The 26,443-nt window shown below is 39.6% G+C and overlaps 1 protein-coding gene across 3 annotated transcripts in view; it reads left to right on the top strand.

Annotated features, from left to right (window-relative positions):
* Positions 1-13,239, top strand: part of cadm1b (cell adhesion molecule 1b) — a 160,334-nt gene extending 147,095 nt beyond the window's left edge. For all 3 annotated transcript variants that reach the window (XM_005459583.4, XM_013277522.3, XM_005459582.4), the window contains 2 exons: positions 9,394-9,522; positions 9,694-13,239. In XM_005459583.4, the coding sequence (XP_005459640.1) occupies positions 9,394-9,522; positions 9,694-9,812 (248 nt within the window). In that variant the 3' untranslated portion in view covers positions 9,813-13,239. The remainder of the gene's footprint in view (positions 1-9,393; positions 9,523-9,693) is intronic.
* The last annotated feature ends 13,204 nt before the right edge of the window (positions 13,240-26,443 follow it).

Below are 26,443 nucleotides of genomic sequence, written 5' to 3'. Positions count from 1 at the left end.
AAAAAACAATTAGGTCCATTTTTAAAATTTGCATTATACTTTTCAGAAAGAAGGATTATCCGGAGTATGCTCATTGGTGGAGCTGGAGTTTAACAGCCTGAGCCGCTCTTTTGTGGTCATGTCCTGCTTCAAAAAAGGATTTCCCATGGGTGCTGTCACGGTAACTGTGTCCACTATTTTATTCTCTCTGTGAGGTTACAGTCGGCCTTTGCGTGGACTTTTTAACAAATATGTAGCCACTGAGAAGATTAACTTGGACAGATGTATTCAATAAAATAAAATAAATAAATAAATGAATATGTTCTGTTTAAGAAAGTCTGTGAGGCGTACACTTTTTTACTTTCAACGCACCACATACTAAGGCTTGGCCGGGCCTCCTTTAGTGACATTTTACGACTAGCAGGGGTTCAGATTACCATTTTGTGGTATGATGAAGTGTAACAACCAGCATAAGTCCACATGAGAAGGCAGGCTTCTCTGCCATTACCCTCTTTGGCTATGGCCTCACAAACTGCCCAGCACCTTGAAAAATTACTCTAAGGTGGTACCTGGTGCATTAAAATGTGATGCCAAAGGGACTAAGCATCAGTATATGAGTTGGGAATGAGACCAGGTATGCAGGAGGATTTCTGAAAGCTGTCAACCAACTCCTGCCCCATTTTGTGGATCAAAAAAAAATGGAAAAATGTTATTTTGCTTGGTAGACTTTTTTATTTATTTTAAAATATTTTTTTGGTGATGTTTTTTCCCCTTGGTGAAGCCTCAGAAGCGTCACCCCCGGACCTAAAGCGCAGAAAGTCACAGTTGTTTGCCTTCTGTGCTGTTTCATGTTCAGAAAGTTTCACAGGAGTTCATTTTGTCAGGTCTTCCAGTGTCTGAAAAGATGCAGAGAGTGTGTGTTTGTGTGTCTGTGTCGACCACCGGGGAGAGATAAGTCACTGCTTGAACTTGCGCCAGACATATCGCGCTAAATGCACTTAGTATGTGGCTGTTTGGGAGAAATTCATTTCAGTTTGAAAGAAGGAGAATGTTGTCTTCAGGATGGACAACCGACATTCGCAGCATCACAGAAACAAAAAAAATAGTATGCCTCTAGCATGCTGTCAGTGGGTGTATTTTTTGTGGGCAGAGGGTCAGAATTTATCCAGAATCTCCAGCTCTGGAGGAATAAAGGGAGTCTGTGGCGATAATGCTCCAGCTCGTCAGATGCTCAGAGATGATCCAAGGCAGGGACATCATATCCTGGCTAAGCCTCCAGTAACCCACCCCCTCCCTTTCCCCCAGCTTGCTGAGAGGAGCCAGAGGAAAGACATGGAACAGGGAATTATCTTGTAGACTTGATTGAACACACCCTATGTTTCAGCGTATCTACAGTCCAGGGTAAATTGTTGTTTATCATGCTGCAGCAGAACCTCTGCTGATTCATCTGTAGGACCAAAGGAAAGGTGGGAAGGAGGTGGGGGTTATTTTTTTCTTTTTTGTTACCCATAATTTTACACTTTCAGCTCGATATTCTCGCTGAAAATTATTCTTAAGATTTGAGTTGATAAAAATGTTAATGCAGTCATGTGAGCTTAAACAGCACCAGCTTCTCCAGCTACATTCATGCTATAATAGCTTGTTGCTGGGTGTTGTTTAACCTGAAATGACCTGCAGACACTGTTTGGAGAGGAAAAAAATCTTTAGGTTGCAAACGTGACTAGAATTATTCACTAAATAATAAATAATTTATGCAGGATTACAACAGAATTAAACACGATATTTCTTTCGCTAACTAAACATGGCTTTGGGTTGTTATGAGTTAAAGGTGGATTTCTTAAGTCTTCATCCTTCTGGTTTATAGAAGGTGCAAAGCTGTAAATTAGCTGCCAATAAGCTTTGCAAGTAAACACCACACTGGCTTCTATACAGCACCCTTTGGACTTAATAATACTACTAACAATAATGTAGGTTTATTACGTGCTTGGCGAAGCTGTCAGGGATTTATAGATCTTTATGACTTTAACATGCAGCTGCACTGAATACAAACATGACTTCAGGGCCTGACCTGAACACATGGGTTTGTCTTTTTTTAGTGAATAAGTCACACAGTGTAATGCCAGATAGTATTTTAGGAATCCATCTCTGGCAGGTTTTCAGACATGTTTTCCAGCAGTTAAGTCATTGACAGGTTTTCCACTTCTGTTTAGTCTTGGGAGTCAAGTCTTAACTCCTGCACGCTATTGACTTCAACAAAGACTGTTAGGAGTGCATTTAGTATTCAGCATAATTAGTCATTAAACATTTACCAGCGTTATTTTAACTCTCGCATGTATCATTTTTTTTCTTTGAAGTATTTCATTGGAAAAATTAAAGAATCATTTAGAAATGCTAATTAGTTTTTTTCTCACGTTTGTTTACTCTGACTCAGTCGCAATTGTTTTTTTTCCCTTCCTGCCTTTTTTTATTTATTTAAAAGAGTTATTAGAAACAGAAAAAATATATATTTTAATGGTCCATTTTAATTGGTCTCCAGGGAAATGGTTAGTATGCCAACCCACCCTGAAGTTAAAAGGCTACCTCATGAGGTAGATAGATAGATAGATAGATAGATAGATAGATAGATAGATAGATAGATAGGTATGTATGTATGAAATGATTATAAGGACTGTTCTTGGCACATTAGGATTTCAAGGTTGAATGTTATGTTTCAATGAACTCACACTGTGTCCTCGTTTTCAGCTGATAAAGACCATTTTTGTGGCCCCTCGCCTTGGTCAACTCTAGCAAACTCTAGCAAAAGAGAAAGGATTTTGATTATTTTGTCAACCTTTTCCATTGCCTTGATCTTAACTGGGGTGAAAGCACACAAAACAGAAAGGATGAAGTGTCCATGGGTACTTCTCCCCATTGTGTGAAAAAAATTTGCCAATCTCAAAAGATACAATAAACAGGGAGGTTAAGTTCAATGGCATAGCTTCCATTCAGCTTCAGTTTTTATTAGTTGCAGTCAGGCCTTCACTTGCATCTGAGCACCTCTGTTAAATGTCACTGTTGTATTGGTACATCTTCGAATCATTGTTTGGGTTATTACAAAAGACACGGGGAATCTATTTAGTGGGCGAGCATTGACATTGGAATTCAGCTGAGGACAATGTTGTGCTCTATTGACGGTCTGCTACAACAGCAATACAAAAAAATGATTTGGTGGAGATTGCCCACGTATGCTCATTTCATTACGTTCATTTCCTTTTCGAATGGCAACAAATACAAGAGCCGCGGATGTTAGCAGTTCAATGCTGTAAAAATGGCTATTGACAGTCCTTAAGTTTACTCTGCAGCAATGCTTCATTGTCCTGCCCTTGTCCTGGAAATAGTTACTCTGAGGCTCTATTCAGTGCAAGTGAAGGGGTTTTTTTTGGTCTGTATCAATGCAAGAGAGTCATTGTTTCAATTATATCCATGTAATTACATCTATAAATTATAATGCGCGTGTGTGTTGGGTTGAAGCATGTGTGCTGAAATTCCTCATTATGTGAGTGGAAAACTATTAAAAGAAAAAGATGGGAAGGCTGAAATCATGTGTCCATGTAATCAGCCCGGTGACAGGCCTGCAGCTGTGATCTCTAACAGTGACAGTAGCAGTTAGATAGGATGCTCTGTTACTGACCAGAGAGGCAATTAGTCATTCCAGTACAGAGCTGGAAAGGTGCGACTGTAAAGCATGTGGTACTGGGAGTTCAGCGGAGCAGATTTCACCACCGTGCAGACACAGGCATCAGTTGCAAATCCTCTTTATTCCCCCATAAATCCCCACGGCTGTGCACATCCTGTCAGGACGCCTGTGTGGGCATGTCAGCACTCCCCGACCGAGCCGTGAGCAGAGCTGTGCTGGCGGTATGGACACCAGCCACATTACAGACATAATCAAATTCTACTTAATTCAAGTGAGGCCACAAAGGCTGCTTTAATAATACTGCCTGTCATTTGGAGGTTTTTTCCTGCTCCTAGCACAGTCTAATATTATAAATATACTGAACATGTATGCCCGGAAGGAATCACAATCTTGATCCTGGATGTGTTGGAGCAGTGAGTGACAAAGGAATCATCACAGGAATGTGGACGAATGATAGTAATGTTACTATAACACTTTATGAGGTAAATCTGCTCCTGCTGAAGTCAGAGATCAGGGTCAGACACAGCTCAGCATTTCTGGAGATGAAACCTTTTTACTGTTTATTTAACGTTGCTATTCGACAGTGTTCTGCTTATTCAGTCTTTCATGTGAGCGACATACAACCTTACAGGATCACAAATGAGGTGTGTCCGTAATTTGTGACATGCATACAGGATTCATTGTTGGCAGATAGCTGTAAGTAGGAAAAGAAGGTTTCCTAGTAATCACAAGGTAGCGCATTCCACCTGCCTGCATGTCAAAACATCTTTAAGTAAACACTAAACTTGATTGGCTCCTGATATTTGGTACGTGTGGGTCTGGATTAGTTAATAAAATGTGTATGAAGTTTTTGGTTTCTTTTAATCAAGGTTGAATTATTCTGAAGCATTCAGCAGCTTGCTGGAATCAGTTTTTTCAGTTTATTTCATCTGGAGTGAATTTAATTCACAAAAGGCCCTTTTGTAAAAGGTAGTAATGTTATTACAGTTGCATTAGAGTATTGTGTGAGCAGGTGGTTTTTTAATCTTTTTACAGAGATCTTTAGTCGGGAAGCTCCTCATCAAGTGATGATGAGCCAAAAAATTAAACTTTTGTATAAATGTGTCATTTTTAAATGGGTTAATCCAGCAATTCACTGTCTGGCACTTATCTATCCACAGGTGGCATTTGTTAAATTGCTGTTAAAGTCTCAAAAAGTCTTGAATTCACCTTTTGTGAACCCAAAAGAAGCCTTTTGGTTCCTTTCATCTGACTTAGATATGGCCACCAAATGTATGTAGCAAAGTAGCAAAGGCTGTTTATTGTCAGAAGCTGCTGGCATCACAGAGATAAGCACAAGGTGTCCTTTGGCATTGGTTCTTATAGGAAGGCTGGAGGTGTGTTGGTGGCTTTAGTCACAATTGTCTCAGCCAGGAGATTTTTCAAAGTCACTTACTGCATTTAGGGAGGTGTGTTTTTTGTTTTCAGTCAGCGATTAGCTTCAGTTTTACCCCTATTATGATGATGTTCAGGCACCACAGCTAACCTGTGGTTTGAGGTAAATATCGTTCACAATGTTAGCCCAGCACAGAAAGAAATAACACTTCAAAATACACTTCGTGGCAAGGGGTCAAGCGCTCATGAGTCGACACCAAAAGATACCTAGTATCTCTTTGACAAAATGGAAATATTTGGTTTCCTCGGAGTGAAAACTGTGTGGTTTATTCTGATTTTTAGCCTCTGATTTGATTCCTTAAAAAACTTCCGAAAACACTTCAAAACACATAAAGCAAAAAGTAGCATCTTACCAGCAGACCTACCCTGCCTGATAATAGAGAAGCATTCTGAAGACAGAGTAGTGCTTCTCACAGGTACTGACCTTTCTGTTAAGAATTACCTTAAAATGCACTTCAGACATTTGTGTTGCACTGCATTATTTTGCAACTGTTTGATTATCTCCTTGCAAAAAGCTGCAGGCTTCATTATCTATTGTATGTATACTAAATTTAAGACCATGTTTTTGCAGAACATCCTCTGCAGTAAGCACAGAGAGATAAAAATAAAAACTAGTGTTGAGTAGTGTACTTAATGCAGGCAACATGAAATGCAACCAACCATAACAGCTGATACTGTAGGTATTATAGGATTTTTGGTTTCTCTCTGACATTTTTGTGATAGGTCTCGGTGCTTACTCTGGGCGAATTTTTCTACCTGTTAAATAAAACTCTCCCTCGGTGTGCAGAGGCGGCTGAGACCCTGCATGTTTCCTAGTGGATGTGTCAAACGGAAGACAGCGGGGAGCAAGGTGAGGGCAGCAAGGTGTGGGGTGGGGAGTGAGCGAGGGAGGGGAGAGGAGACAGGACGGTTCGCAGGCCATTTAGTGGGTGCATGTTCATTAGCATGGAGCATGGGCTGTTCCCTCTCCTCGGGGAATGAGCCGCGCTATCTGACATCCTCGATACAGTAAACAAACTGCGCCTTGCACATCCCTGCTTCGCACACCCCAACGCACAGCAACGGCTTGCTCTGTGAAGACGAGTCCATTTTAAGAGAGCGCTCAACTGAAACACAACTTTTCTCATTAATTAGTTTCATTGTAGCTCCGCTGCTAAGACGTCCCGGTGCTAAGTGAACTCAGCTTAAATAAGGCGTTGTTTTTTAGGCCGAGATCTGCCCGCGTCGCTCGTCTTAGACCCTTCAACTCGACTTATTACGCCCTCGCAGCGTTGAGAAATTCTGAACTCTCCGCTCGTCTTTTATCAAAATCATTCAAGTTCAGAGCATGACTAGTGAGATTGATGGAAAATTGAGCTGCTCCCTCATGCAGCAAAGAACAGTGGAGCCATTCCCTCACCCGCCACTCCTCCATCAGTCCAAATGTGCACAGATATAGACTATTGATAAATGCCTCTGAACTATTCTGAGACTAGAAATTTAAAGGCTTCAAATTTTGCCATGTTCTTCTGTGGTGCACGGATAAATCTGGCTAAGTGCTAGACAGTGATACTCTCTGACACCTGAGGCAGCCACGTATTTCTCTGCATGGGGACACCGGGCGCCAATTTATCTCCAGACTTGTGTCTATTTCTGATGATTGAGCTCTATAACTTCCAGAAATGGCCTCTTAAATCAGACTGTATTTTACAGTGTGTGAACCCTCGCTGAAATTGCAGACAGTGTCTACTGTTTCATGGTGAAATAACTGTCTTAAAACATTTTTCAACATCGCTCACTCAAGGGGCAGCTACATCAGCTATCGAAGCGCTAGAAATATCCACATAACGAGCTGGGTTCAACAGTGTAACACCACAAATGTATGCTTAGACAGAAGTGTGACTTTTCTAAACCTGCTCAGAAAATAGATTAGATATTTTTATTAATTAAACAGCTGTTTTAAAGTCCCGAGCCAGCCCTAGTTTCTTTATATTTTATTTTCAATGAGCCAGATTTTCTAGTCATTTTATTAAAGTCTTGAGCGATAGTTCTCCAGACTTTCTGATGGTCTCACTCACCAAACTTAAGAGATGAACCACTGTTGTGTCTACATACAACAGACAACTTTGTTTCTAGCACCCTGTCACAAAAATGCATAATTTGTTCCCATTTCTTAGTTAAATCTATGAAAAATGCAAAGATAACACAGTATGACAGGAACAACAGTATATGACAGTGTTTGTGCACCAGTGATTCCTAATGAGACTTGGCATATCTCAGCGTGGTGTGCGCTGTGTCCTTAAAAACCTGGACAAACAGAGGGCAACAGAAGGAGTGGCAGGCCTAAACTCCCTACAGCAGATAAATAGTAAGTCGTGTCCTTAAGAAATAGAAAAAAACCTCACACAGGACCAGATACATGCATCTGGCCCTTTTGGACACAGGGAGAAAGGCTAATGTCTTGTAGAGGCTAAGCCTACTCTTGAAGCCACTGAGGTGTTTGTTGGCGAGGGTGACGCGATGTCTCTGGTATGAATTAACTTATTAAACTTGATACAGTCCAATAACTTTAGCCTTACTCATCTTGTCCTTTAGAGTCTTTATTTCCACGATTAACATAGCAGCGCAGGGGTTACAAACTATTTGCCTGCTTCCAATCAAAAACACATCTGCCACTAATTATGTGTGTCTACCTTAAATACATTTACCATACCAAAAAATTTAAAAAGTGACCTCTAGCGGAATACATAAGGTATCAACCCAAAAATGGCTCCTACAGGTCTTATGGAGTGATGAATCCAACATTTGACATTTTTGGTTAAAATCGTGGTCAATATCTATGGAGGAGGTCAAGTGAGAGGTGCAACAGTGAGGGTCTGCAGCCATCTGTAAAACACGGTGGAAGCCCTGTCATGGTTTGGAGCATTTCAGCCAGAGGTATTGAGATATTCCTAAAACTGATGCAATTATGAATGCAGAAAAATACAGTCAGATTTAAATCCACCTGGAAAGTATCTGATTGACAACAGCTTCATTTTTCACACTGCCAATGTAGTAAAAGCATACTGGGATAGAAACACACAGTGGCACACTATCAATCACAGATTAGCCTGCACCTCAACATCATTGAAGCAGTGTGGGATCATCTTGATAGAGAGTAGAACAAAAAGGCAGCCAACATCCAAAGAAGAGCTTTGAATGTCTTTCAAGAACCTGGAGATCTATTCCTGAAGACTACTTAGAGAAATTAAAAGAAAGCTTGCTAAGAATAAAGCTGTTCATACCAAATATTGACTTTCTAGTAATAGTACAGAAACTATATTTCTGTCTTATGTGCAGTATTTGGATTTTTGTTTGCATGTTTCAGTAACTGCTGCACCTATTTCATGCTATCCTAGCAAAATATAAAGAAATGAAGGGTGGGCTGAGACTTTTGCGAGGTACTTATTCACTCATTCTTTATCTGTGCTGCCCTCATGTCTGTACATGTTACATTCAGGAGCAAGTTAACTTTGTTTAGCACAAAGAGCAAGTTGCCTCAGAGCAGCAGTCTGGCACACAGTCCCCGTAAATTCACAGTACTTGAATTTGGTTAATTAGTGGATTTTTGTTACCGTAGGCCACAGTAGCCCACCCCCAGCCCCTCATTTACAGGCTTTATGCTAAGTTAAACTAACAGGCTGCAGCCTGTAGCTTGTTATTTACCATGCAGTCACAACAGTGATATTGATTTTCTCATCTAACTGTTGGCGCGAGAGCCTGTCTGCCTATTCCCCCAAAATGTTAAACGTCTGTGTTAAATGTAACATGTGAATGGGTTTGAATTTGAATTAACAGGTGCTTAATTTTAAACAGTTTTGCGGACAACTGCATTATAATGCCGCAGATACAGCCTGGAAGGATATTAGTGAGGAAAACTGAAACGTTGCTCTGAGTAAAAAGCATCATTTTGGTTATTAGCAGGCTGAATCAAACTAAACTGAAATGATTCATAGCTTATTTTAAGGATGTTTAGCAACATATTGTGAACAGTTTACCTTCCTCTCTGGACCAGCTTGTGCTGTTTTATCATCTATTTTTCATTGGCAAATAACATAAGCTTGCTTTTTTCCTCAGCAGCTTTTTCAAGAGTTTCCACTCTGTGGTTAGGTCATGCTAAAATGCTCTGAGACAAAACAAACCAATTTCGTTTATTTTGGCAGCCTAATGATATAATAGCCACAGCTTCCATAGCTGTCCACGTCTCTGTGAAGGTATTAGTTTTGTTGCTGCCTGAGAGGGTTTGCTGATCATGAAATTATTTACGGTTATTGTCCTCTTTTTAGACTCCAGAGCCGGGGAGGGGGCACCGCAGAAAATTGACCATGCTGTCATCGGAGGAGTGGTTGCTGTGGTGATGTTTGCCATCCTCTGCGCGCTCATTGTTCTTGGTCGATACTTTGCCAGACACAAAGGTAAAGCACCGGCAGGGCAATCATACTTGATCATGAACACATCTTAAGCGTTCAAGTGGGTTTTTTTGTTGCTTTTTCTTTGTTGCCGGTGGAGTACAATGGGATTGAAGTGAACAAGAGAATGACGAGGCAGAGGCAGCGTGCAGCTAATTTGCGTGCGCTCTTTTGCAGGAACTTACTTCACGCATGAAGCCAAAGGGGCGGACGACGCAGCCGATGCGGATACGGCCATCATCAACGCGGAGGGCGGACACAACAACACAGATGAGAAGAAGGAGTATTATATTTAAACTGGACAGGCCAGGAGAGACGGGTGGGGATGCTGGTGGTTGTGATGGTGGTTGTGGTGGTGCTGTAGGAGCATTGTGTCTAACTCTGATTGGTTGAAGATGACTTGAAGGCAGGGAGGGCAATATTTAAAGAGAAGGAGAAGAAAGAAAAAGGCGGGAAAAGTTGGACTGACATGGTGGCCAAGTGGTAAGAAGAAGAGGCGTTGCTGAGTGTCCTATCCGACCCTTCCTGGACAGCTGGGGCCTATTCTGTACAGTTCAGTTATTTTACAGACAATTTTGTGCCTTGTTCTCTTTCTTTTGTTTGTTTCGTTGTTTTCCCCTCACACGGACTGGTTTTTTTGTCTTTTATCATGTACTCCACTTGATCTTTTGTTGCATTTGGCTTCGTCTATGTGTGCCGCAGCTAGCTTTGAGCTCATGTACCCAGATACAGCGTGATGAGCCTGCTCCTCAGTGCTTTTTTCCTTTTTTGGAGCAATCTACAGAGTTCATTAACTGGAATACGGTGTCAACACATTTCTCCCCGCTGGGTCAAAGTCCAACAGTGCCTGCAAGTTCATCAGAGGCCCCCCCCTCTTCCCCGCATTCCCTCGTACATGCAGGTCTGATTGGGTTTCAAGTATTACAGCGCAGATTTCCCTCGGCCCCTTTGAGGTCAGGTTCACTGTGTCGATTACTTATATAACAGTTGTGAGTAATTTTGCTCATCATAGAATGTATTTGTACATGAAGGTGATGTAAAAGTGGCGGTACGTACCATTTCGCACCAAACCACACAGTACAACCAATCATTTTGTGGTTTCTGACGATTAGTCGCTAAGAGGCTTTTGCCCAACTCCACCTACACCTAAGTTCTATATAGCCATTTCTGTCATTTCTGACTGGAATACATAAATAATGAATCTATAATAGAGAGAGAATAACTACACAATGCCTTTTGCTAAGCTTCAGATAAGCTTGATGTCTCTATGATAAATAGAAAACTACAGCCAACAGCCAGCTAGCTTGAGACTTGGCTACCTTGAGCTTCACTGCAGCTTGTAGGTGTAGCTGATTCTACCCCTCTCCAGTAGTTATTGACCCAAAAGACTCTGTTTGCAGGTGTTATTATGGGTCAAACTTTACATTCACACATACACGCCTTACACAAATAGGTCCTACTACACTGATCGTAACATTTTATTTAAAGGTATTCATTAGCTGTTGGTATACCCCGCCATGTGTCTGTGCACTTTTGTTTTAAACATGACATTTGTCACCTTTTCATACCACCCACGTTGTCTACCTTGGACCAAATATAATAATTATAGTGCGCTTATACAGTATACAGCAAGTATAGCTTGTGTAAAGCAGAGAGCTTTGCAGTGAGCTTCTCGCTAAATAACTGACTTTATTTGATGGCACACTATATTGGCCAGTTAACTGGGAGATGTTAAAAGGCCTTGAGTTATTAATTTTCCAAGGTTTTACCCTTTTATTTGCCGTATCTAAGGGAAGAAAGAATGTTAGGCCTTCAGTGTTTCCTGCCCATGTAAAATATCACGGCACGTCTCTGTGAATACAGCACGTGAACAAAAAATTCACAGCTTTTTTTTTTTTTGCCCTTACCCATACACAAGTATTGCTGCAAATATGAATGAGTTATATTTTCTTGCTGTGTGTTAAGACATTTCACCTTTGGGTACTCTTTGATAACTTGCGAGGGCTCTTGGCCTTACAAGTTATCAAAGATTTGCAGATAGCTTTAGACTTGAGGGAAAGATAATTTTCTTACTGTCATCCCGCAGCCACAAACCTTCACAGAGGAAGCGTCTACTGTTAGAAATTTCTCTCTTTTTGTTCGACAACACAAATCGGCAGTGTGCACACGGCGCGTGCTTCATGCCTCTGACTAGAAGAGGAAAATCCGTTTGGTAATTAGCGAGTGATTTCAGTGTATTGCCTAAAATAATGGAGGAAAAAAAAAGTAATCTGTAAATGTATTATGAAAAAGGATAACCACTGCCTTAAACCCACCTCTTGATACTTATCATTATAAAGGAAAAGACTGAAGGACTTAATTTAGTGCCTTCTCCTTTGATTTTGAGGCATATGGTTAGTATCATACAGTATCCTCATGTACACTCTTACAGTATACCTTGTATATATCCGTCCTTTCTAACTTACAGGGCCAATACTCATCCCAGTCGTCTGTTCGCGCACCATAGAGCGGCATCACAATTACAACCTGCAGCATAAAAAAGCTGGAATGAGTTTAAAGCTGGAAAAGAAAAACAAGTATTGGCAGCTTCCACTGACTAGAATGTTGTATTCCAGGATATAGTACTTGTCTTAATTAATGACCACAAAAAAAAGTGTTATTATCTCAGCTTCACTTCATTTATTATTTATTTGGATATTTTCAAGGACAAGGCTCTGTAGTACTGTATTATCAGAGAGGAATACTGTACTTAAAGCTATAATAAGCTACAATAAAAGTAACTTTTCTGGATTGTAGTTACAGTGTCATGGAAACAGTTATGTGCATGACCTTTGATTTGATATTTATCTTAAATGGTGATTGCTGCTTTTAATGGGGCAACGTTAAAAGATCGCCGGAAGCATCATTCTAATTCAGTTTTTGATTTTGTTATTTTGAAATACTTGATATTGAGTATGTTTGTTTTCACTCTCTCAGGTTCATGAGTGTTAATAGTTGTGTTTTTTTGCATCTCAGGTAGAATGCAAATTTATGGCCCCAAGTATATACTGTAGTACCACAGCTATTTGAAAAAGTAAAGAAACCACAGGATGTACATGTTTTTCTCAGTTGTACAAGTTTATGTGTTCTTAATATGGTGCACTGTTACAGTAAACGTTAATTATTTTGCATAGACCTAGTTCACAAAGAAAGAAAAACTAGATTTGTTAAGCAGACAAAAATGATGTACAGTCAGTGTCAACAAAATCACGATGATGTTCATGAAACTTCTTCTTCTTCTTCCTCCTCCTCCACTGTAACATTTTGCTCATGCAGTATCGGTTATTTAGTAATTATAGGATGTGACCACAGACAGTCAATCAAGCATCTGTTTGCATTCATAGATGAAGATGGTGTATTTACTGTGACATGAAGTTTTATGAACGATCTGTAACGTCTTGGATATTTGGATGAACTTTATGTTTAAAGCCTGGGGCGGCGGCGTGGGGTGGGTCGGGAGCAGGGTGGGTGGGTCGCTTGTTTTATAACCCCACAATGGTTGTTTATGTTGTTGAATCTTAAATTTCTCTCTATTCCCAGGTGGCATTTTTTTCTTTTGTGTAGTGAAGAGGATGTTTCTCATATGACCATGCATATTTTGTATTGGTTCACGCCAACATTTTTACAAAAGGAAAAAAAAATCAGAAGAGTACTTGTCTTAATAAAAAGATATCAATGTTTAAAGTGGTGTGCCGCTGTGACTTGATCAAAAAACATGGTTTCACTTTGTAGTCTTGTCCTGCTCTGAGACGGCGCTGAATTTATTAACTCGTATCTGTTGTCAAATTCACTCCGCCTGTTTACCATGCTGAATACATTAGCTGGATTGAACCTGCCTGCCTCATCCTGCGCTGCTGATACTCGTCAAACTCACAAAGGAAGAAAGGTCTCGCGTCGAGGCAAAAATACTGTACGGATGCAGATTCATCGTGGGTGAGCAGCAGCAGTGGCAGCAATCTGATCTCCCATCAGTGACTGACACACGCGGCGTGGCACAGATAGAGGCGAGAAGTGTTTTAAATGACACGATGACTGACATCGACAGGCTTGGGGGCCCCCGTTAAGGGTTCCAGCTGAGCATGTGGATGTTAGTGATTTTGACAAATTGATAGGCATTTTGAGGAACAAGACCTTATTCATAACCATAAGCTATTCTGTCATCATAATTCTGTCAGTGCCACCATTTCCCATTACTTTAAGTGATCCATCCCAGGTAAAGGTCAATAACATTATTCAAATTTTAATGGGAATAGTTTAACCTTACAAACCAGCCACTTTTCTCCCTTACTCATACAATCACTGCAATATAATGCTTCTCTCAAAGAACATTAGCCGTGTATTGATTTTTTCTGTGTGAAATATGGCAGATTATGGGATTTTCTCCATATTTATTCTCGAGGTTAAGCCGTCTAAATTAAAGGCAGGTAGGGCGACTTGCTGGTTGTCTTGGTGATGTTTCAGTTAGATGCTACTAATCCCATTTAAATGTTCAATTTTAATTTGGAATGACATGTTTAAGTGTAATTAGCACAATGGGGAAATTGAGAGTGAACGAATGTCTAAGCATGGCTTGTTTAGTTGGGTAATTGATTGATTGAGATTGATGGCATGTAGCACTTGGCTTGGCTGAGGTATAATTAAATGATGTGGGATTAAATAGTGGGTGAACAAAGGCAAACGCAACAGGCTGCACACTTGTCTCCCTGTAAATCACTCCTGTTTAGCACAAATACTTTGACTTTTTTTGTCAGATTATTAGCAGGAGGACAAATCCAATCAGAACGGAAATTTTTCAATTGCATTTGTTTAATTCCTTATAAAGAGCTCAGTATCTGTTTTATATTGCTGTACGATTTCTTCAGGTGACTCAGGCCATATATATCTATATATAGATATATATATGTACTGTGGGCTGTATCGCCCTTTTACATTCTGCAGGAAATTTGTCAGAACATCACAATTCTTCATCATGTTAAGATAAAATCATCACTATTAAATAATGCTGTCAAACAGTGGCAAATTTCCATGAGCCAAGGCCCTTTGTAGTAATTTCCTTAAAGATTATGCAAACAGCATAGAAGGAAAATGTGGAATTTATGCAAGAGTCCGTATGTGCAATTATGTAGAGCAGCAGTAATTTTAAGCCCTTTAGAAGGAGACATGTTCTGATTTTAAACAATTTTAGTGGATATTGTTATACTATTTGTTTTTTCATTTTCATTTTGGTCAATGGATAAACCATTTATTCATCATGCTAAATGTTTCAGCTAATATTTTATCTTTTTCAGTCATTTACTGTATTAACAACTATCAACATAGCATTTAATGCAGTGTTTGGTCTACTGTGACTCATTTGTTTTCCCTCATTATGAAACACAACAAGCAGTGACTCAATATGTGAATATTTTATAGTCTTTCGATCTGAATTTACTTTTTTTTTTTCTTCTTTTTTTAAAATTCAAATTAGCTGCAGAACTGCAGGTGATTTGGTGAATATAGCTGCAGAAGCTGGTGCTAGAGTATCTGGTTATAATGTAAATGGAAACACAAAATAAAACATTAAAAAGTAATAAAGTGAGAAATGCAGGAATCATTAATAAAAAACTGGGGAAAAACATGTTTGAGGTGTGACTTAAAGAACGTGACTGACTTCACCACCTTGTCTATATACTGGATAGGTATTATACACCCCACTCCTCCCACTGAGGCAAATCCTGCCATTTTCATGTTGCAGACAGACATTCATAGTGTTCTTTGGCACCTGTGCCTTTGTACACCAGTGGCACCAATACTGGGTGATGAGAGGTAATTGTCCTCTTTTAAGAAGCAACAAAGTCTACATTACAGGGTCAAGACAGGAGAATGCGATTCAAGGTTTTTATACTATGCTTTGCTTTTCTTCCACCTGCTGATTCCTTTCAGTTCACTTCCTTTTCATTTGTTGGTAAGAGTTAATAAAAAACGCAAAGGAAAACAAAAGCACAATCATTTGGTTAGCTTTTTAAAACACACCCCATCCAAAACATGTTCTAAATTTATACTTACCCATTGTGTTTAAATGTGATCCCCAGGGGGTCTTTTACAAACTGCATGTAACAAGCTGGGAGGGAGGACCTGTTTAATTATAGCCATATACCTTGTGTGTCGCAGCACAGATGCCAAAGGGCACCTTGGTATTTGACGCTCTGTCAAAGAAAGCAGCCTGGTAATCCTTACACTTGTAATTTCGCCTGCCCAGGTTTATTTTTCCTGTTCTCCACAAACCGCAAATGACTTTTTATCCAAAACCATTTTGAATTTGTTGATTTTAATCATATAAAAGTACCCTAAAGTCACATTTTAACATTGCAACATTAAAGTAAATAATAACTCACATTGCAATATAAGAGCCTGTATTTATTCTAACGTTTTATACTTTCAGTTGCAGCATATATTTCAGATTTATGCACTGCTGTTGGAGTGAATGTCACTATGGGTAGTGTTGTTATAATAATAATGAGAAACAGAAGACTGAGGAATATTTTATTTATCCCAAATGTTGGGTAATTACTATGTTACAGCAGGCAAAACATAAAAGCAAGGTAGCTCAGAACAAACACCGCGGGAGGAGCTCAGTTAAAAAGAAAACACAAAAAAACTGAAGAGCTCAATGAATCAGATTCTAAATGGCATATAATAAGGAGCTTAAATTTAAAATTCATGCAGATATTGCAGTATAAGGTTGTAAAGATCTCCTGTATCTGTTCTTGTGGAAGCGGAGCTCAAACAGAGAAAGTATTCAGCAGCATGTCCACTGCGTGCTTCAGAGGGTCATCAGAATCCATTAAATATCCACATCCATTCACCACAGCCACAGTCACGTTGACGACCTCTACGTCAGCTGATGGAGGAATACGAACAGTGCGTCTATTCAAACCGGATTCAAACAGCAACAGCGATGACGAATTCCTCTCTTTGAGATGTATGGATGCTTTCCAGCAGCCATCAGTTCAATATTCAGGCTGGAGAAATGTTCCTTCGCAGCTAGTGCAAACCCTCCACATTTCTACTTGCTTGCACATTTCATAACGTTGCTGTTTTTCAGTGATCACAATAAGCACTGGAATTACGCCAAACAAGAGGCGACTGTAATCTTAAGACATCAATATGCGATTTAGTGTTTTCTGCTTTGTATAGAAGAGCAGCGCTTTGCTTTTTAAGATAAGTAACATTGTAAAAATTGCAGGAGAAAGCGGTGTGCAGGAGCCAAAATGCACAAAGTTAGTCCACTGTATGCCAAATAGGTTGGTAGAGCAAAAATAAATAAATAAATCAGCTGACTTCTACTGAAAATCTCTAATGTATATAACTTTTTTATGTTTTGGGGGAAATGCCAAGTCATACTCCATGAAACAGATGAGCTGGCTGTTTCAAACAATGATGAAGGACAAGCACCTGAAGCCTGTGATAACCACAACACAATTATCTCCGACTGCTACAGTATGACCCAGAGAAATCTGCATTAATTAAAGCACACACAACCAGCCTGTTAATCCCGTATGAAAGTGTCAGAGAGAAGAGACTTGTGTTTGTGAGGTGATTAACTCCGAACCTGAAAGATGCTGCGAACAGCACTATAGGCTCTAATGTCAGCGATGTTGCTGCTTGATGTTTAATGCCCTGATACTTAATCAGAGATTGATGTTTACCAGAGGGAGGAAATGTGCTGGATGTTGATGTCGAAGTTTTAGGTGTTATTAATGAGAAAAAGCCATGAAAAAAAAGGGCCTTTCTTACCCTTCGCTCCCCCTCCCCCCAAAAGGTTAAGTGTTTCAGACAGGAAATCTGTAATTATCTGCTGAGCCTAAGCTTCAAGCAGCATCCTGTGAAGTTCCCTCAACCAAATCTCAAGGTGACTCCTCTCTGCAGAAGCACCAAGTTTTCTTTTGCTAAATTTACATTGATGTTCCGCTTCATAGCCACCACCCTGATACAATAAGCAAGGCAAACATTTCCCAATCTACTGCTCTTATCTCTTATTCTGCTATGTCTGCATGTAATCTTTCTATCATATTTAGTATTGTTGATGCATAATTAATTTTCATTTAAAGCAGATTCTTAATTTCTGATTATCTTTTAGAGATAGTCGGGTAAAAAAATACCATTGTTGCCCTACAAAATTTATTTAGTCATCCAGCTTCTTTCATATACACGGCGATGCCTCTATGGATGTTTTTTTTTTTTATGCTTACGTTTTTGTGTGTGCGTTTCTGTTGTCAGCTTATGAAAGCGTTCTATTTTTGTGGGACAGCCTGCTACAGCCTAAAAAAATGTCTGTACAAAGCCTTGAAGTCAGTCACATGGAGCTGGTGAGTTGCTGCAGGAACATTGCCACCTCAATTATTTATCACTGAGTCTATTTTTTCACTTATTAAATTAATTAGTTAGGTAATTAAAAGTTACATGTTTTAATTAAATTGGCATTGAATTCTAACACAGGGCCCCTACCTGGAAAGAAAGGCATCGTGGGATGGAGTTCATCAGCTTGAATGAGCGTGAGCTTAAATTCATTCCCATTTGGGAAGATGTGGATAAGTTAAAAAAAAAAATTATCTGTTTCATGCTCTGTAACCATTTCAGTCACTGTCTTTGTGAACAGCATTTGGAGATAGTGGCACAGTGCATTGTCTTACAAATGCTAAGAGCAATGAGTGAAGCTGAAGAAAAAAGGGTTTAAAGTTTGAAAGATTTCACAGAAAACTTCATGCCATAGATGTTCTGGTTGTGGACTTTAAAGAAGGGAGAACAGCATCCGTTATTTCAACTGTTACATACATAAATACATGTGTTAAAGGCAGCTTATTCAAAAGAAATCACTTTTAACAAGAGCTAGAGGGTACCCCTTACCTAGGGGCAAGCTCAAGGGCTGAAAAATGAATGCCAAAACCTGCAGTTCCTCTAATAGCCATTTGACGCTGGCTCTAAAAGCAGTTAATCTCTATAGTTTACAGCCTGGTTTTGGCTAATGTTAATAGATGTCCCTTTATAATAACTCTAATTGGGGTGATGTTTTTTTTCTACCTAGAATTAATGAATTAAAATACATAGGAGCAGGTGCCAGTTTTGGTAGCTACAATGTTGCCCCACCATCTGGAATACAGTGTAGAGATGGACATAAGCCTATTGTATGCATGTGGCTGGAGACCGTCCACATACACCAAAGGCAGAGAAGAGAACTCCTAGTTGTTTCTGTCCCAATTTTAATTCATGTCTGCACCTTCACACTCAAGATATAAAGAATCATTGCTATGCTTTCTCATCTGAGTAAGTTTCCCCTTCACCAAAGAAACAAAAATATGATGGAAAGAGACAATATGACCAACATCTAGATAAAACATCTCCTAAGCCTCATCTCCTAAACTGAAGTCAGGGGTCTAACATACAAAAGTGTGCATAAACATGCTTATTGGCCCAATTACTTATTGTCAATAGATTAGCCATGCGACCTTCCCATGGCCTGACAGCTGACAACAAGCTGGCTAAAAAGCAGTGGGTTATAAGCTTGAGTGTCCTAAAAGTCCCTAAAAATTGTCTCTGATAAACAGCTTGATTAAATCTTCAAACCATATGAGAGTTTATTCACTAAGTGTCCAAGTCCAACAATGTAAGTAATTGACTAATGCTAACCGCAGCTAACACAAGCTAACAGCCGCTAAAGAAAACAGCCACACTTGCCAACAGAAAAGTTCAAGATATCGTCAACTCACCTCAGTATTGCTGTCATTGGAAAGAAGTGAACTTCACTGACTCACTGCCTCCTTTCATAAAGATTTAGAGTGTCCTCAAGAGTAAAGAGACTTGTTAGCTGAGCTAAACAGCAGACTGACTGCCTACACTCACTACAGATGAACAGCAGCCACCATGGCTACAGTTGTGCACTTGAATTGGTAAGATTTTACAGATTGTAACTTTATATTGATCTCTTAACTGTGTGTGTGTTGTTGGTTCCTTAGTGAGCATTTTTAATGGGATATCTGACTAATACTACAATAATACTACTCCGTGCTGCGTGATCATTCCAGAAGTTTGTGCTCAAGTTTTAGTAAGTAAACCTATGGGATTTTAGCATTCTTTGTAGCACTAATTAGCCAATAAATGTGTGTGTGTGTGTGTGTGTGTGTGTGTGTCTGTGTGATGCACTCTACTTTATGGATATGTAACCAACCTTGATGTGGTTAGCTGATGTCTGAAATAAAACCAATGTCACATGGCTCCAAAACAAGCCAACATGTCAGTAGCCAAAAATCTAATAGTTATGTTTCAAAATGTAAATCCAAGACCAGTAGTTCATATCATGGTGATAATGTATATATTGAATACATAAACAGTAAAAAAGCACAGAGATAAGAACTAACACATAGAGCAAGTTCTTAACCTTCATCATAGTCATCAAAAGTGATAACCCCAACTCTAATATTGTATTTTATAGAAAAGTAAAATTGGCATTTAAATAAAAAAGTGATTTTTTAAATATGTGTCAGTTAGAAGGATTAATATTTTCTTTGCTCCATGATCGCCAAGACCAAATAGCTAAAATGTTTTACATACTGATTCCCTAGAATTAGAGATAGGGTTAGTGTTGGGCCATCATGAATGATGACGAGGGTTACTTTTGTCACTTTTGGTCACTTTTGTCCTAATATTGATAACTGTCATTTAACATGGCAAGTTTATAAACAAGCTGAGCTATGGTTTAAGATTTAGCCACTGCCTTAATTGTCTAGTACAGCGGTCCCCAACCTTTTTTGCGCCACTGACCGGATTATGCCCGACAATATTTTCACGGACCGGCCTTTAAGGTGTCGCGGATAAATACAACAAAATAAAACTAGTACCGGTACCGAAAAAAAGAAGATTTATTCATAACACACGTGAAAAGACCCAGGAAAACTGAGTTAACGATAAAAACGATAACAAAATAACGCTGAAAACCGATAAAAACCCTGAAAACCATACATTTCACACCTGAGCCTCAACTCTCGCGGCCCAGTACCAAACGACTCACGGTCCGGTACCGGTCCGAGGCCCAGGGGTTGGGGACCGCTGGTCTAGTACGGCAAACTTGCTAACTAAAATAATTCAGTAAAAGTAAAGAAACACAAAGGCGGACAGCTCTACATAAAGGGTTTGAAGTTTGAGGTGCTTAGTGATACTGCACAACAAGTGTCTGAGCTGCAAAACCTTCCTTTTAATCATCGTTAGGCTCACTGCAGCTAATCATCACAAAACAAACAACAACAAATCATTTAGATGTGCATCTCAAATTTTCATGGATCTGCAAACTAATTGTATGTTTTTCTCCAGCCCCATTTGTATTAAGAACCTCCCATTAAATGACATATTTATTAAATAATCCAAAATATACAGTTTAAGGGTAGTTTACTCCCAATGAAATCAAAAGAATTCCACTAGAGACCAACTGTTTTTAGGTGGTTGGCTTAAAGAGTACTCCATGATGATTTAAGATAAGCTGCTGTCTTATTTTTGTGGTCTAACAAACTGTTATGTGGATTTCCCTCCCCCACTCCCCCCAAAAGTCACATGCTTCTGTGGTATCTTTTCTACTTTAGCGAGGTAAGATGTCAGCAACAGTAGTTATTCTAGCTTGGCAGCGCAGATTAAAAGTGAGTGGATAAAAAGGTTCACAGACAAATACAGAGAAATGTTTGGAATTCGTTTCCTTTGTTCAGCTGTGCAAAGGATTTAGCTTTCGGTTGGTGAAACATTGCTGAGAAGAGCTGTTTATATAGTTGGTCTGTGCGGTCATCGCTACACGTCTACGCTGAGAACTATGTTGACACAACAGTTGAGATTGCACACATACTGTGTGACAAACTACCACAAGACGAGGGAAGCCATCATCTAAGGCATAATTCTTGTGCTATCACTGGGTATTCATTTTAAGACATGAAAGCCTGAGCTTGAGATGTCTCGGCACCCAGCGTTAGTGCACTCTTACCAAGTCATTGTGATGTGAACAAAGAAAATGGAGCTAGTGAAACAAGAAAAATGTGTACAGGAAAGAACAAAAGAGACAAGTTAATGGAAACAAGATGGAACACACTTTTTATTCTTCACTTAATTAGTGTTTTGAGGAATAGTAGCAGCACAACGAACAATGCGTTTTTTTCCGAGAGTTTTATTTTAAACCTTGAGTAATTATAGCAAACGTGAACGCACTCCAGTTACACAGATAATTACCTGTAAACACATCATTAAGTCCTTTATATCTCCAGTCAGGGTAGTTTGCCACTTCCTGCACCACATGTAATGACAGCATTTTGTTGTTTGGGGTAATTTTCTACATTTCTGAGTTAAGGCGCTCTATGTCTCAATTATTTACCTTTAATTAATTGCAAAAAATATTTTATATTAAGGCTTTGTGAACTGTGTGCTGACCTTTAATTTAGGAATTAGGTTTCGAAAACAAGGTCTCCACATATTGAATTTGATATCATGTAAGTTATGTGGGAAAAACAAACAGCAGAGGGAGGCATAATGTAGTTAGTTTACTTTTAACCATATTACATGTTACGTAAGAATTTTGCTGGTTGCTGGAACCTGAAAAACAAACCCCTTTGCCTGCCCCGCCTCATAGCCTATTTGATTTGGTCCACTTTAAGAAAGGGCATGTCAGAAAGATAAATTATACCCAAGCATGCTTTGTTTCTTAATGTAGAAATTAAATTCAGGTTTTAAATGTATAAATTAAATGGTTGTGAAATTGCAGGAGGTGGAGCCCGGAGCACTACAGGCTCCTGTTTCTGCTTTGCTAAATGACTGCATGGATGGAATTACTCTTGTGCACAGCTATAGATTTTTTTTTCTACAGGGTCTTCATCATGCATGTCATGATATATATCTGACTTACAGTCACCGACCAACCATAAATTAGCAGAAGTGAGGTATGTCCACCTGCAGCAGTGGAACAATAACAGTAACCATGCAACTGAGCGTGAGCATGCTTTGCTGGATTTTTATCTGATGGTTACACCGAATGCTCCTTGATCCAGATGGTGGCCTTTATTTTTTTTCTTCTTTTCTGATGAATAAAACCTTTTCCTCAGTAGCGCAGAACCTGTTGACTTATTTGTCTTTTGTTCCCATTTCCTCATTAGTGACGCCTTATGAGTTTAAAATCTGTTAAATTCAAAATCATCGAACTGTAATCACCGGTGCGCAGATATGCTCCATAATAACAGATATATCGCTTACAGATAAACGCCCCAAGTGGATTCACATGGCTAAAGCTTACTCAACTAGTGGTTACCTTTTGAACCAGCCATACTGCCTTGGATAATTACGTTCTGTTTCTCAGGCTATTATTCATCAGTTAAAGGTCAAGAGCATTGTTTGCAACACAAACTGCGCCTTGCATTGAATGGGCCAGCACACAGTCTTCCAGTTGCTTAGTCGCTTTTGATATGCATGTGAATGTCAAATTAGAGAACTAAGCCCTAACAGGCAGCCATTACTGCAAGTGAGGAGCCTTTGTGTAAACCTGAGGTCTAATCACTTATTCAATCACTAAGCATTGTCCCTGCTCCCCTCCACCCTGCCACCACTACTCCCTCTAAAAAGCGTCTGATTTTCATTTTCCAAAACCATGGATACACTTGAATAAAATATATATTTCTGCCCAAAGCCAGGGCCTAATTGGTTATCTGAAGTACTAACAAGGTTCTCTTGGCTGCTTTAATTAAACGCGAATCCATTGTCATGTTAACTAGTTAATTAAGTGAGACGAAGATGATCTCTAAGAACTTTCTCTTATCAGAGGCGATACTCTGGGTTTTGCTAACAAGTATACAAAATGTTCAGTACACTGGTGATTATGGCAGCGTCTCCCAATCAGCGAGATGCTGAAAACACAACAGAAACCCAAAGTCGAATCTGCGACGCTCGTCTCCAAACTGTCGCCAAGAAGGACAAGGTGGCACCGAGCCAGAATGGCAGAGCGCGGATCAGATGTTCCTCTGTTGCACGAACAAGGGAAAGCACCCGAAACTGATGTTTTAGCTTAGAGTAAGATCAGGTGCTGCTTTATGTGCTCACTAAAACGTCTATTTTAAGGCAGAATTCCAGGCCATCACACACACTGCTATCTATATACAGAGAGCAGGTTTTTAAAAGACAACGCGTCTTTATACATGCTCACAAAAAGGGAAAAAACTGTCCCATATTTAGGCTGATGATATGTATTCATAAATAAGCCCCAGCTGGATGCATATCTTTCTAAAGGAGGGTTGTTTTTTTGGTTTGTTTTGAAGTGGATGCTCCTACTGCAGTGTTTTGCTATTTAAATATGCTCTGCACTTCACCGTCAAGATCCATCAAAGAAACAATGAGGAAGTGTACATTCATAAAGTTCCAATAATGTTTTGTAATGGAACATTACACTGTAATGAACAACCAAAAATGGTTCTTTATGGAGGCACTAAAGTGCTGTGAACCAGAGAAACGCAGCTCCTGCCATGTGCTATATTACTAATAGATCTGCTGACTGCAGTCACAGTCAGAACCATTAAGGATTTTAAATTGTTCGCTGAGAATGTAAAGAGTCTATAATGCACAATTTTGTCCAACTCTGAAGAGTCGTCTTCGTAAGAGTAGTGGGTAACTATTATCCTGCAGATCACCTGCCCCTGGAGAGGTGAGAGTCCTTTCACCTTGCACCTGCTGGCGTTTGGCACCACACGCCTCACACATTCCATCTCTGCATCTGGACTACACCAGATGTTCTTGAATAATTTCTCATACAGGTGAAAGTTCCTTCCCTTCGCAGCTGAACCTCAGCTTCTTCTGCCTCTTTCTTCCAATTTGGGCACATCGAGACTCGCTCATGCAGTTTCACCTCTGATATATATATATATATATATTTTGCACTTGAAAGCCTTTGCTGCAATGAGGGGCAGTGAAAAGTTCGAGGGAGGGACGCTAGAAAGGCCCCCCTTTTTTCCCACTCATTTCATTTGTCCCCATGCTGAAAAATAAGACTTTAACCTGATCCTGAAGGGTAGCATGCCTCAGATGTATCACAATGTCCAAAAAGCAGATGGCAGTCTAGCAGGGCAACAATTCTTTCTCTCAAAAGCTGAATAATACATGCATATCTTGCTGTGATCCAGCGAATTCAATAGCCTATAGAAAAGGATTGCTCTCAACGTAAACCATTTTGCTAGAGGCCGTGCGCCTTCCTCAGGTCCGGTCTCCCATAAATAATTTGACTTCAACCTTCACATGCATAAAAATTGCAACTTGTTGGTTATGAAAGAGAACAGTGAGGATGCACTTTGAATGCCAATGTGGCGATGAATAAACAATGGCTCGCTGCTCCAGGAGCAATGCAGAGCTGCCAGGAGACATTGCCTAGAGTCCGCAGGCTCTCTTAATGGTTTTTGCCAAAGACCGAGCCTTTCAGTCAGCTGTGAATGGGAGGCTGTTTTGATCTGGGGGGGAACACTTTAATAATTTCTAACAATGCAACAATTCCCCAGACACTTTGGACAACCTTGGCTGATTCCCTCTGATTATTCTACTGCCCTCAACTCTCTTTAAACCATGGCTTAAATGGGCTTTCTGTGGCTACAAGCTTAAGGTATATAAGTATAGTATCACACTCGCTTTTAAAGCTCGTCTTCTACTGCCAATTTCGCTACTACAGCTAACTGGAAGAGCATATCTTTGTCAATAAATGAGCTCTTTACACATTTCTACATCATATCCAGGTATTTTTCTTTAATAACCTGCACTGAAATTCAAAAGCAATACAAGCAATAAAATAGTCAGGATCCTCTGCAGTGTTTCTGAGCAGATATGAGATGTCTGAGAAGCAAATCAAAGTCTGTGATCTCCCCTGAATGCAGTAGGAGCTTAAACTGTTTCTGCAGTGCTACAGTGCCACCTGGTGGTGAGCACACGCCACTGTTAAAACTGCTCCAAGCTCTGGGACTCTCAGCCTGAGGGTCGGAATAAGAAAGATGGAATAAATACATATTTATTTAAACAATTGCATTATTTATTCACAGATTTATAACATCACATATCTTGATTTCTTCACATCTCAGATCTTTAAAAAAGTAGATAGTTAGTAGACTCTTTGACTAACGACGCTTCATATTGTATTTCCATAATGCCTGCTTAACTGGACAGAAAAGCACTGAAGTTCCCCAGTTTGCTTAAGAACACTATTGACACAAAATCTTGTTTTGACTATTAAACCTGTTGGGATGAAGGTAGTGTCATGTTTCATAGTCTATTAGCTCAAATCCTGGAATGCTTTTTATTTTAGTGCTCCAGTAGTTTCTCCTTCTCCAAACCCCAGCCTGCTGATTCATAAAGGAGTCACAGGTTATAAGCTAAATTCCTGGGAAACTGACTTTACACATAAAATGTCAATTTGCAAGTCATTTATATGTCGGAAACCTTTTGTGACTCAGCAAATTCTTGTAAATGGCAACAAATACCAGAGTTAGCTTTTGGTGAAAAACTAAAAGTATGAAAACAAGAAAAACAAAAAGGTCAGGAAGTGATTAGCTAGAAAGACGTGAGCTTACCAAACCTCTGTAGCCTCACCCCCCTGGATGCATTGTAGAGGAACACTAGGCCTGTTACACTGGTGCACATCTACACATTTTGCTTTAGACTGTTTTGTTTTAGTGTTTGCCTGTCTCATAAGTGCCACCTATTAACCGTAGGCCAATTTAGACCTCAAAAGTATTTTTTAAGGTAACAATTAGTGGTGAAAATTTACAAAAAGGCATATCTCGTAGCAAGCAGAATTGTTTTTCCAAGACTGTAGAGACCCCTAGAAATTAATTAGTTTAGATAAAAACCATTAAAGTGTGTT

Source organism: Oreochromis niloticus, linkage group LG14, assembly GCF_001858045.2.
Source record: "Oreochromis niloticus isolate F11D_XX linkage group LG14, O_niloticus_UMD_NMBU, whole genome shotgun sequence".
Classification (NCBI taxonomy): Eukaryota; Metazoa; Chordata; class Actinopteri; order Cichliformes; family Cichlidae; genus Oreochromis; species Oreochromis niloticus.
Note: the sequence above shows the minus strand (reverse complement) of the source record. Positions and strands in the feature narration are given on the sequence as shown.